We start from the raw sequence: 13,120 nt of genomic DNA, 5'->3' as shown, positions 1-13,120 counted from the left end.
CACGTCTGTGTAGTTCCAGCTACTCGGGAGGCTGAGGTGGGAGAGTCACTTGAACATGGGAGGTGGAGGTTGCAGTGAGTGGAGATCGTGTCACTCTACTCCAGCCTGGGTGACAGGGCAAGACTGTCTCAAAAAATAAAAATAAATACATGAATAAATGCAAGCAGTTCTGGGTATTTATTTAAAAACTCAGTTGCTCCCATGGGAGCAACTGGACATTACTTATTAAATAATCAGAATAAAGGGAGGGTAGTAATTGAAATGGAAATATGAGTTGCCTTTGGATCAGTTAACAGAATAAGCCTGGATGTAGTATCATTTTCCCCTTAGATCAAATTGTAGTATTTAATGGGTTGAACTCACATGAGTTTTTGGGGGTTGGGTAAAGCTCCAGAGCCCAAGTACTGAAATCTTGTTTGAACATTTAAATACATCATGGTTATGAGAATAGTTGAAAATATGGAGCTGACTTGATTACCAGTCTCCAAAAATAAGAGGCTGGTTATTTATTTCCTTATTATTGTAAAAAAGAATCATTAAAGAACTTGTGAGGAAGGGGTAGAAAGGAGAATGATTATGATCTGGACATAAGGCTGTTCATATTTCTGATTCCTGTTCTCATTTTTTCATTATTAAACCACCAAAGTCTCCTACAGACAAATGTCTGTAAGTCAAAATGTTTTTGGCACATGAATTACAGTTTCAGTTTGGAATAAGATTGTTTGAGGCAATGAGAAAGATCTGGTTGAATTAATACTTGGAGTATTTGGATAAGCCAAATACCAAGTTCATCAGTTAAAAATATAGCTGTGATTTTTGATGAAACTGGACTTCGATGCATGCTGTGATGCTGTGATGTCAGGCACAGCTTCCCAGTAAGCCTGGGGACCTGCCAGAGATGGCACAGGGTGAGGGTGTGAACGTGTGTGTGTGCAACCTTACTCATACGTGCCAATTTGGAAAGTTCAGCAAATTCACTATTAGGGCTTACTCCTTTCCTCTGCTCACTGCCTTTGCATCAGCACCTCGATCACAGGAAATCTTTTCCAAGAAAAGATCAGAAATCCTTATGTTCATTTTTTTTCTCTCCCTTTCTCCCTCCGTTATCCCTTATGATATGAGTTACATGGGTGCATCTTATTAAAAAGAGTTCATGGTCTCATAAAATGTGACATTGGCCAGGCACAGTGGCTCACACCTGTAATCCCAGCACTTTGGGAGGCCGAGGTGGGTAGATCACGAGGTCAGGAGTTTGAGACCAGCCTGACTAACATGGTGAAACCCTGTCTCTACTAAAAATGCAAAAATTATCCAGGCATGGTGGTGCGCACCTGTAATCCCAGCTACTCAGGAGGCTGAGGCAGGAGAATCGCTTGAACCCGGGAGGCGGAGGTTGCACTGCCATTGCATTGGTTGCGACCGAGATCGTGCCATTGCACTCCAGCCTTCATGACAGAGCGAGACTCCGTCTCAAAAAAAAAAAAAAAGTGACACCTCATTTTCAGTTTGCTAAGTTATTTGGAGAAGTTGTACTTTACTGAAAGGACTCGGAATAACGGAGTGTAGCACCCTAGTTGAAGACACAGGATCCTTGAAATTCAGAGAAATAGTCAGGGAGAATGTGAGTCATGATGTGATGTATATTCAGAGAAAGAATCAAAGAACTAAACATTCAAGTATTTCCCTGGCCTAGTTTTCTTTGGTTCTTTTACTTAATGTCCTTTGCCTTGGCCAGAGAGAAAAACTCTAAATATATTTATTCCACCCTTGTTAAAAATTTATGGGCCTGATTTTGGTCAGATTACTCTAAAATATTTTCTTACTATAATACAGGTATGGTATATGTCTGCATGATTTATTAAATGGTCTTTCTATACTTCATTCCTCCCATGATCCTCAAAAGATGAGCTAGTTGGTGAGCACGAAGGTGAGTGTCTGGCTTGAGTCCAGCAAACTCTCTGGCTTCAGTCACCACCGAACTGGAAAGAGATAATGTGCTTTGCCAAAGGCGGCAAGGATGGCCAGCAGAGGCCCTGGTGCTCCTGCCTCTCAGCTCAAATCTCTCTCTACTGCACCACACTGGCTTTCCCAGAAGTAAAGGTCTCAGATAACCAGCTTGAGTCATTTTGACAGCCATATAGAATGGCTTGCTTCTGATGAATTTACGTTCCCTGTTGTGCCTTTACAAGATCATCCGAAGTCTAGAGGAATTCATGGCATTTGTGCCTCTGTGCTCCATGAATGTCCGATGGGTGCCATGTGACATTATCAGCTGTGAGGATAGAAGGGTCTAAGGAAAGAAAAAGGCCAAGTAGATAAACCTGAATTTCCTAAAGCTGTTTCCACAGTCATTTTGTTATCCACTTGCCCTCTGGTAGAAGGTGAGGGGAATGAGCAGTCATAGGCAAGATTATTAATGTCAACAGATTTGTCTTTGTGTGTGTGTGTTATTTTATTTATTTATTTATTTATTTATTTAGAGACAAAGTCTTGCTTTGTCAGCCAGGCTGGAGTGCAGTGGTGTGATCATAGCTGACTGTAGCCTCAGCCTCCTGTGCTCAAGGAATACTCCCACCTCAGCCTCCCGAGTAGCTGGGACCACAGGCACATGCCACCATACTTGGCTAATTTTTGTATTATTATTATTATTATTATTATTTTGGTAGAGACAGGTTTTCACCATATCGTCCAGGCTGGTCTTGAACTCCTGCGCTCAAGTGATCTGCCCATCTTGGCCTCCCAAAGTGTGTGGACTACAGACGTGATCCACCATACCTGGCTGTGGAGTGTGTTTTAATTAAAGACCCACGTGGCGCCTATGCTAAGATAGCTGTCATTTTGCTCTTTCCATCATTTGTAGTTTGCTTTAGTAATAATCTCTCATTCTTAAACTGATTTTTACAAAACAAGAAACAGGGGATGGGATAGGGAATGTAGGGAGAGGGTAGAGAGAAGGCTATTCAGAGATGAAATTGATATTTCTCATCTCCTGTAGCTTTTTGCCAAAGTGGAACTTCAGTATAAAGCCACGTATACACAGGCACGAAGAGGGGCGGACAACTGTCTGCAGGGAGCAGACCCTTTGCACAGTTAGCTTCCTAGCTGAAAAACACATCCCTCACTTAGTGTAAAAAACGACATGTATATCCTGTATATTTGTCTCTATTTTATATTTCTAATATCTAATATATCTCTATTATCTATTATATTTCTGTCTAATATATACTGTATATTTGTGTCTCTATTACTCTATTATAGAGTAAAAAACGACATGTGTCTCCTGTATATTTCTGTCTCTATTATCAATGTTATCTGGCACTTTATAAAACCTTTGTGATTTTTAGATTCTCTAAATATCTAGAAATAAAAAAGGCTGTAAAAGATTTTTGAATGATAGAGCAGTTAAAGAATATGGGATAGTAGACCTGGAAGGATTTTAGAAATAATTTAGTCCAACTTCCTCATTTTGCAACTGAGAAAATCGAGCCCTAGATGAAAGTGACTTGTTCAAAGTCTTGCAGAAAGTTAGTGGGGTAGTGGTGTAATTCTCTAAGTGTCATTAATATTCTTTTTCTGCAGCGGTCCAGATAAGAACAGGAACAGAGTTTGTTCTTCAAAGGCTCATCTTTGGGGCAGGTGTGTGGTTGTCACCTTGGGTGTGCCTCTAATGCTGAGAGCCAAGGCTTTGCCTCCAGTGCCAGGTGCTAAGGTGGTTATGGCTGGGTTACTGGTGGTATGAGGAACGGGTAATAAACTACCAAAGATTGTATGGAATGAGAGGTGGTTTCTTTAGGATATAACATTAAAGGGGTCTATCCAGGCCTGCCTGACATTGTGTCCCAGAGTAAGGGGTCAAATGGAACTTCCCACTTTGTCTTCCTACCCTTGCACCTGTCCCACACCATGGTAGGTTTTATATGGGGACCTAGCCTGTATGCCCAAGTAATATCTACACCCTTCAAGGTAGCCTGTGCTCGACTACTGCTTGGGCCTAGAGGTATGCCCACTGCACTGCGTCCACCCTTTGGAGCAGTGCTCTGAGAAGAGGCCCTGGCAGGATGCAGCCTCCTGGCTCTTCAGGAAGGCACTTCTGGTTTTGGCTGCCTGAACCAGCTTTGGGTGGCGTGTACCTTTGACGCCCCGTTTACCCTTCCCCTCAAGGGTAAGGAGGGTCAGGACAGAGCCCTCTAATGTGGCAGAGAGCAAGGAAGGCATTCTTTTGCCTGGATCTAAAGTGAGTATTGGAAGTTTTACTAAGAGAGGGTGTGGATTTAAGTATGTCATAAGGCTCTTGAGATAGGCCTCCTAAGGGACAGGATCTGGAGAAATCGAGTAAATAGTTGTTAGTTGCTATTAGATTGGGACATGGGATTCTCTAACCAAATAGATGCCCAATGCAGCTGTCTTAGTCCCATTTTGTTACTACAGACTGAGTAATTTATAAAGAGAGAAGATTTATTTCTTACACTTCTGGAGGCCTGGAAATCCAAGGTTGAGGGGCCTGCATCTGGCAAGGACCTTCTTATTGCAACCTCCCATCCAGGAAGCAGAAGGGCGAGAGAGAGAGAGAGAGAGAGAGAAAGAGAGAGTGAGAGTGAGAGCACGTGTGCGAGAGAGGGCGGGGGAGAGAGAGACAGAGACAGAGAGAGAGAGAGAAGGGGAGGGGACCAAACTCACCCTTTTATCAGGAACCCACTCCCCCAGTAATGATATCAATTCATTCATGAGGGCAGATTCCTGGTAACCTAATCATTACTTAAAGGTCCCGCCTCTCGACACGGTTGCCTTGGGAATTAAGTTTCCGACACATGAATTCTGGAGGACACATTGACGTTATAGCAGTAGCTGTAGTTTTTTGAGAAAGATGAGCAAGATGCTCTAAGCACAATCACTCTGAATTTTTGGAGCCATCTTCTGATCTTGGCAGCATGTTGGCAGTGAGAACTCATCTGGCACTTGCTAGAGGCAGGCTCCCAGATGAGACCACTGGTGCCCTTTGCCCAGGCCTACACCTCATTTCCAGACTTCTAGGTCTTACCATTCTAAGAGGCAGGAATGAGTGGCCTTCCACATTGTCTTCCTTCCCATGCCAGCCTGTATTAGTTTGCTGCCATAATAAAGTAGCAGCACAGCCACCTGGCTTAAATACAGAAATTTATCATGTCCAGAAGTCCAAGGATCAGCCGGGCGCAGTGGCCCATGCCTGTAATCCCAGCACTTTGGAAGGCCGAGGTGGGTGGATCATTTGAGGTCAGGAGTTTGGGACCAGTCTGGATAATATGATGAAACCCCATTTCTACTAAAAATGCCAAAAAAATTAGCTGGGTGTGCTGGCGCAGGCCTGTAATTGAGCTACTTGGGAGGCTGAGGCAGGAGAATCGCTTGAACCCAGAAGGTGGAGGTTGCAGTGAGCTGAGATCACACCACTGCACTCCAGCGTGGGTGACAGAGTGAGACTCCGTCTCAGAAAAAAAAAAAAAGAGTCCAAGAATCAAGGTGTCAGCAGGGTTGCTTCCTTCTGGGGACTGTTAGGGAAGGATCTGTATCTCTCCTTGGCTTGTAGACGATCATTTTCTCCCTGTGTCTTTTTATATCATCTTCCCTCTATGCATGTCCTCGAATCCACATTTCCCCTTTTATAAGGACACCAGTCATGTCGGAGTATGGTTGAACTTAACTCAAAGTACATTTGCAATGACCATATTTCCAACTGCAGTCACATTCTGAGGTATGGAGGTCAGGACGTCAACATACGAATTTTGCGGAGAACACAATTCAACACGTAATATAGCCCGTGAAAGGAAACCCTCCAACAGAGATAAACCAGAGTAAGACTTCTGAGAGATGGAATTTAAAAAGAAGAGAGGACATCTCATGAGTTGACTCCAAGTTTTTAACCTCTTCTTTCTCTGTCATGCAAAGCTCCACCCCAGCCATACAGTCAAGAGCAGCTGCAGCCTTTAATCCCTGATCCTGAGGGGGCAGTGGTGGGAAATGGGGATAAAGATGGGGCCACTCCCCATCCTGTGGTTTGAGTGTGCCTCTAACAGAGGTGAGGATGCTTCCGCCCCACCCCACCCCACCCCACTTATTTCTTAGAAGACAAGAATGTGAGTATCATTCATTAATCAAATATTGATTAGGTACACACTGTGTGCCAAGCATGTCAAGTACTTCTCCAAAGATCCTTGCCCACATGAAATTCTTTTTCTAGTAGTAAAAGGCAGAAATAAATAACAAACATAATGAATTAGTAAGTTACAGGTAGATTAGTAGAAAATGAACATGACTTGGGGATTGGGGTGGAAGAGGAGTGGATGTGAAATTTACAGCTGTCAATGGAGTAGTCAGGCCAGCCTCACTGAGAGGATCAGAGGTGAGCAAGGACTTGCAGGTGGGAGGGGGTTGGCCCATTATGTGTGCTGGGGCAGAAGGTCAAGGCAATGGAGCCTGCACCAGCCACAGCAGATTTGAGGATCCGTCAGGAGGCCTCTGTGGCCAGGGTGGAGTAAGCAAAGAAGGGAGCTGTAGGAGAGGAGGTAAGAGACGAGATGAGAGATGGGCCATATAGGCCTTTGCAGACTTGGCTCGACCCAGCTGTGATAGAGTGAGTAGTGGCATTTTATTTGACATGCTTGTGAAGGCTCACCCTGGCTACATCTCAAGAACAGACTGTAGAGGAGTGAGGGTGAACACAGAAGAACTGTTCAGAGACGATTGCAGCATTTCAGAGGAGAGGTGCCTGTGGCTTGGAGCAGAGTGGTAGAAGTAGAGACAGTTCTTTGGTCGGATCAGTTATCTTTAGAATAGTTTCTCACTCCCAAGTCATTGAACCAAAATTGCCTGGCTGTATCCTCCTGTATAAATGTCTCATTCTGGCCCTTGACCAAGTCTTGGCTTGTATTATCTAGATTAGTGACTGTTACTGACTTAAATTCCATTTGCCCTTCTAGTTACGGCTGAAAAGCAATCTGTCCCTCCCCAGATTGAATTTTTATTACTTGTATTTTTGACACCAGTGATTGCATTCTGTTTGTGATATTGCAGGGGTATTGAAGGGAGCTCTTTTTCATTTCTAATGAATCATTTTTAAATAATAATTTTAAAATCATAATCCATAATCATTTTTAAAAATGATTATTATGGATTTTAAAAATCATTTTTAAAAATCAAAGACATTCTCACATAACATTTTCTTAGAGCCACCATTCATAATACTTAGCTCCTAAACTACAGACAAGAATGGTAATGTTCTACACACATTTATTGTTGTAGCAGCCTGCAGTATCCCAGTTGGGCAGACTGAAAAACCGTCAGTCTGAAGAAAACAAAAGAGCTGCCGTGTTTTCTGTTGGACCTGCTGCTGCTGCTACATGGTGTAGCAACTCTTTTTACACAGATCATGAAGCACCAGTGTGTGGTGCCCTAATAATACATATAACTCATCATACCACGAGAAATGGAAAATTCTACATGCATGAGTCTGCTAGGGCTGTTGTAATGAAGTACCATGGACAGGGTGGCTTAGACAACAGAAATTTATTTTCTCACAATTCTAAAGGCTGAATGTCTAAGATCAAGGTGTCAGCAGGGTTGGTTTCTTCTGAGGCTCCTCTCCTTGGCTTGCAGACAGCTGTCTTCTCTTTTGTCCTCAGATGATCTTCCCTCCACGTGTGTCTGTCTCCACATCTCTTCTTTTCTTTTCTTTTTTTTTTCGAGACACAGTCTCGCTCTGTCTCCCAGGCTGGAGTGCACTGGCATGATATCAGCTCACTGCAAGCTCCGCCTCCCGGGTTCACGCCATTCTCCTGCCTTGGCCTCCCAAGTAGCTGGGACTACAGGCACCTGCCACCACACCCGGCTAATTTTTTGTATTTTTAGTAGAGACGGGGTTTCACCCTGTTAGCCAGGATGGTCTCGATCTCCTGACCTTGTGATCTGCCCACCTTGGCCTCCCAAAGTGCTGGGATTACAGGTGTGAGCCACCACACCTGGCCCTCCACATCTCTTCTTATAATGATACCAGTCATACTGGATTGGGGTCCACCCTAATGACTTTATTTTAAATTTATCACCTATTGAAAAGCCGTATCTCCAAACATTGTCACATTCTTAGGTACTGGGGATTTGGACTTTAACCTGTGAATTTTGGGGGACGCAACTCAACCGGTGACAGGCACCTTTGCATTTAATTTTCTTTTGCCACAGCCACCCCCAGGCCCATCTGCTACTGATGTGCATTCTGTGCAGCACATTCATGTCAGTAGTCTCAATTTTTGTAAGGTTTCATTTGTTGAGGGTGAAATTTGGTCATATGATTGGAACACCAGTTTGTGAGTAAAGAATAATGTGTATTTACAAATCATGATATTGATTATATTGTACATTGAACAAAATTCTAAAATAGAATTCCAAAAATTTGGATGATGACAGTTCATTTTAAATAGGTACACAGCTTCTGAGAGCGGTAGTTGGTATTGTTCAGTAGTTAGGAAAGCAGATAGTTAGACTGCCTGGGTTACCATTTGATCTCCCATAATTACCAGCTGGTTACCCCTGGGAAAGTTACTTAAACCTCTCTTAGTCTCTTTGATTGAATTTTCTTGCCTTACAATGTAGATAGTTATAGTTTCTACTTCATAGAGTTATAACAAGAATTTAAAATGCTCATCTACATAAAGAATTTGGGAGAGTGTCTGGTACATAGTAAGTGTTCAATAAATGTTGGACCCTATTATTTCCATGGCAGCCACTTTGAATGAAGATACTCATTTGGGTAAATTAGGTCTGGTGTGTTTCTGAAAATGTATTTGCTAATTTGTTTGGATAAATTGTGTGTTTCCAAGGTAAGGCATAATTTCATCTGAGAGGATAGTTCTTATTTGTTATGAATAATATGCAAGTTTTTTAAAAAGTGGGGATTGGTTTTACTCATTAAAGTACACGGAACTCTTGCTTATCAACATTGAACTGGTCTTATTTTCTGGTTTTGGGTTTGTATTCCTGCTCCTGGAATTATGGTTTGGGGACCACAGTGTGATGGCTGCAGCAACATGTGTGTGTGTTTAGGGGACTAATGTGACATCTTTGTACCCTAGGCCAGACACCCCACTTCAATAAAAACAGATTCCCTGTTATCTTTATTATATTTTATAGTGCTGTGTAAACTTTGGTTTGAGAGAATTCTTCTACTGTAAATAGCCTGAAACCCACTAGCATAGTATATAGATTCCTCATATCGTCTGCTGCCCCAACAATTGCTTTTATTCTGTATATACCCCAGGGATACAACTAATGTTAATAGTAGCCTGAGCAAAACATAATTGGGAAGGTAAATCTGTTGCAAAAAGGAATATAGCATAAATTAAATATAAATCAAATTAAATATAAAACAATGCATTCAATTATCTGCATCACTGCCTCCTTCCTCTAACTTGGATATCTGAGAGGAGACTAATTTTCTTTCTGGGATAGGGCCAGATCTGAGTCCAGACCAGTAAACTGTGTCAACCCCTGGAAAGACAGTACTTGACCTACTTTTTGTGTGATATGTTGGGCATTAGCTAAAGGCACTGCCATTTTGGTCAGCTAAAATTTCAGTATCAGTAAGAGGATCTACTACCTATCTGAACTGTTAATGCATGAGCTAGTCTTTGTGTGTGGTTGGGAACACCTACTGATAATATACTATTAAATGCTCATATAGATTCAATGATGTGGTGAACCATTTATTAAAAATGTATTTGTTGAATGGACTCTCACGAGCCCAGCAAGGGAAAGTGCATTTCTGCCCAAGGAAGGTTTTCAGTTTGGGCAGCAGGCATTAGCCACCCAAAGCTGGTGCTGCTATTAGAATCAGAGGAAGAACCGGAAGAGGTCCATGTTGGATGCCCTCTGTCCTTCTCTCCTCACCACCCTAGTGGTTTCATCTGCCCCAATCTCCATGTCTGTGTGACACTCTGACTTATGTTCTCTCAAAAGATCCAATCCCCAGCCAGCCAGAGTCTAGCATTCTCCAGGCAGGATTCCAAACGTTGTTTTCTACTGCTCTGACTGAGTACACTAATTTTTGTCAGATGGCAAGTCCTGAATTCTGAAGACTCTGGTGTCACATGCCCCACCTCTGTCAACCCTCACTTCCTCCATTTGGGCTGATCTCAGCTGGACTGGAAAACCCTCCTCTGTTGAAAGTAGGTCTACAGTGGTAATGACTGATTAGTACAGACCCCCACCAGTTCCCAGGCATTTACAATTGAAACGAGTTTGCTTATATTCAGAAATGGCAAATTGGTGGATGTGATAACATCAAAATATAGTTCTTACAGTTGAAGAACAAACAAACAAAAATCAGCAAATTGGTGGCTTAGCTCTGATACTTGGCAACCCAGGGTATAAGATTTCCTGACGCCCTGCACCCTTTCCCTTCCCCTCCCCACACATACCCCAGAAACCGTGACCTTTCCTTTTGCAGGTCATCATTTATTCAAGTAATCACTCCTCTTCTAGCATCTATTATATTTTCTGGCATTTCTAGCAGCATTAAGTGGTTGAGGGCAGGAATAGATATTTGAAGAATGAATGAGTTCATGAATGCATGAAAGAGTGGAAAACGCTACAGTGGATGTTCTCACTGCTCTGAGCATCCACATAATCCAGTCCTGTTCTTCTCTCCCCTTTCTGACCTCTGTCACTCTGCATGGCCCCTGGATCCCACGACTGGCTTACACTGCTGAACGGCCTGCCTGGTTTTGTCACATTCAGACTTTCTTTCTCCAAATCATCTCTCATAGTGCCGCCCAATTATTTTTCTAAAAGATGAAAACATTGCTTTCATATTGCTCTCTTGCTAGAAAACGGAATGATATCTCATTGCTTGAGGGATAAAACTCAAAACTCCTTAGTGTGGCATTTAATACTGACTAGAGCTTGCCCTTGATATTTCTTTAAAAATATTTTAATTGTAAATATTTCAACATTTAAAAATACAACACTCATTTATCCACCACTAAGATTAAACAAATAGTAGAATTTACTCCATGTTTACTTTGATTTTCTTTCCCTGACTAAATTATTTTATTTTATTTTATTTTTTGGAGATGGAGTCAGGGTTTCACCATGTTGGCCATGCTGCTCTCGAACTCCTGACTTCAGGTGATCCACCCACCTCGGCCTCCCAAAGTGCTGGGATTACAGGCGTGAGCCACCACGCCTGGCCCCTAACTAAATAAATAAGCAAACATTATAGATACAGATAGGCCCCACCCCATCCTTCCCTCTCCTTTCCTACCAGAAATAGTCATTTCCCTGTTTATCTTTCACAACTCACCTGTGAGAACCATTTGGTCCAGTTAGATTTATCTTCTTGCTAGAATTTCATTCTCTTTTTTTTTTCCCTTTGAGGCCCAGTTCACTTTTCACCTCTTCTGGTAAGCTTTCCCACCAACCTCCTCGTTCTAAACTGCTCCACAAGCTATTGCCCCCATTGCTCAAGGCAGACAATATTCTGCCTGGTGATAGCTTTTATGTAGCAGTTTTCTCCTAGTATTGATTTTCTATTCCCCTTATAGTAATTTTTTCCTCTTGCTTTATATTATAGGGAATTGCATGCATGTGTTTCTTCTCCATTAGGTAACAACTTTCAGAATAAGATCTGACTCTTAATTGCATTGATTCATTCATTCTACAGGTATCAACTGAGGGCTTACTAACAAGCTCCAGGAATTCTTTAAGCACTGGGGATGCAGGAGTGAACACAACAGACAGTCGCTGCCTTCGTGGAACTTAAGTTCCAGTGGGAGAGAGAGAAATTATGTGAATAAATAAATATGTCAAGGTGAAAAGTGCTGCGGAGAAAAGAGAAGCGGGAGATAGCAACCCTAAGGGGGTGCTATCTCAGACATACTTTAAATATGTGTCCCTCCTTTATGCTCTACGTCAATGCCGAATGCGGAGGGCACTGGGTACATATTTGCTGAACTGCATGATCTACCCAAATAGATGCTATTTGATTCCCTGCTGGTGAGACACTACTCAGTGTAGACCTTCCTTCTGGGAGGGTGGTTATAGGAATGCAGATTTTAATCCTTTGCTGCCAGGAGCACACCTTGGCTATTCTTCCCATTATCAGTAGAGGTACACTCTGGGCATGATAAAATTGTAATATTAGCTTTAGTAAGGCACAATAAGGGAGGAAAGGTCTGCTTCTTAGCACCATATTTATTCCGTAGTCAAATGGAGCCAATTTGGCGTCATCTTTCCTCCTGCACTTCTTCATCCACCAGACCAGTGGAAGGTTCACTTTTTGCAGTGTTCCTAACTGTAGTTGTATTGAATTGTGGTTACCAAGAAGACCAATCTCCTCTTTTTAATTCTTCCAGCCTCCAGGAAAGAATAAAATCCCTCAACTTGTCACTTAAAGAAATCACTACTAAGGTAAGTACCTTTATACTCCCATTTTCCAAAGAAGCCTATGAAGTTTTCCTTTGACTTGATTTTACGTCTAGATCATAGGATACCTGGCTTCTGCAAAAAAATGTAGACTTTGTCAAGCCATTTTGAGTTAAAAGAGCCAGGAGAGAGTGCTTCTGTCATAGTGGAGGTCTCGACTTGTGGACACCCCAGAAATGGACTGGTTTGGCCTTTGCTACAAAAGGAGCTGTCAATTTAGGGACTCAAAAAGGACTGCCACTATGCATATTGAAAGCCTTTGCTTAAAGATGCATTTGGGGCCAGGTGTGGTGGCTCATGCCTGTAATCCCAGCACTTTGGGAGGCCGAAGTGGGCAGATCACCCGAGGTCAGAAGTTCGAGACCAGCCTGACCAACATTGTGAAACCCCGTCTGTCCTGAAAATACAAAAATTAGCTGGGTGTGGTGGAGGGTGCCTGTAATCCCAGCTACTCAGGAGGCTGAGGTAGGAGAATTGCTTTAACCCGGGTGGTGGAGGTTGCAGTGAGCCGAGATTGTGCCATTGCATTCCAGCCTGGGAGATAGAGCGAGACTCCATCTCAAAGAAAAAAAAAATGCCTTCAGGATGGTAGTAATTTGAGAAATTAATTACTTTTCTTCCCAGGTGGGCAATGTCTGGTTTCCTCACAAATGGAACAGTCGGTGACTGTTTT

The 13,120-nt window shown here is 42.6% G+C and overlaps 1 protein-coding gene across 7 annotated transcripts in view; it reads left to right on the top strand.

The window, feature by feature from the left end:
- The window catches only part of DISC1 (DISC1 scaffold protein), a 411,448-nt gene that overhangs the window by 161,874 nt on the left and 236,454 nt on the right, over positions 1 to 13,120 (top strand). For 4 of the 7 annotated variants that reach the window (XM_030812687.1, XM_030812676.1, XM_030812678.1 and 1 more), the window contains exon 7: positions 12,378 to 12,432. The exons of the other annotated variants lie outside the window; for them this stretch is intronic. In XM_030812687.1, the coding sequence (XP_030668547.1) occupies positions 12,378 to 12,432 (55 nt within the window). The remainder of the gene's footprint in view (positions 1 to 12,377; positions 12,433 to 13,120) is intronic. 7 annotated transcript variants of the gene reach the window in all.

This window comes from Nomascus leucogenys, chromosome 5 (genome assembly GCF_006542625.1).
Source record: "Nomascus leucogenys isolate Asia chromosome 5, Asia_NLE_v1, whole genome shotgun sequence".
Taxonomy (NCBI): domain Eukaryota; kingdom Metazoa; phylum Chordata; class Mammalia; order Primates; family Hylobatidae; genus Nomascus; species Nomascus leucogenys.
The sequence above is the reverse complement of the archived record's forward strand: the minus strand, read 5'-3'. Positions and strand labels throughout refer to the sequence as shown.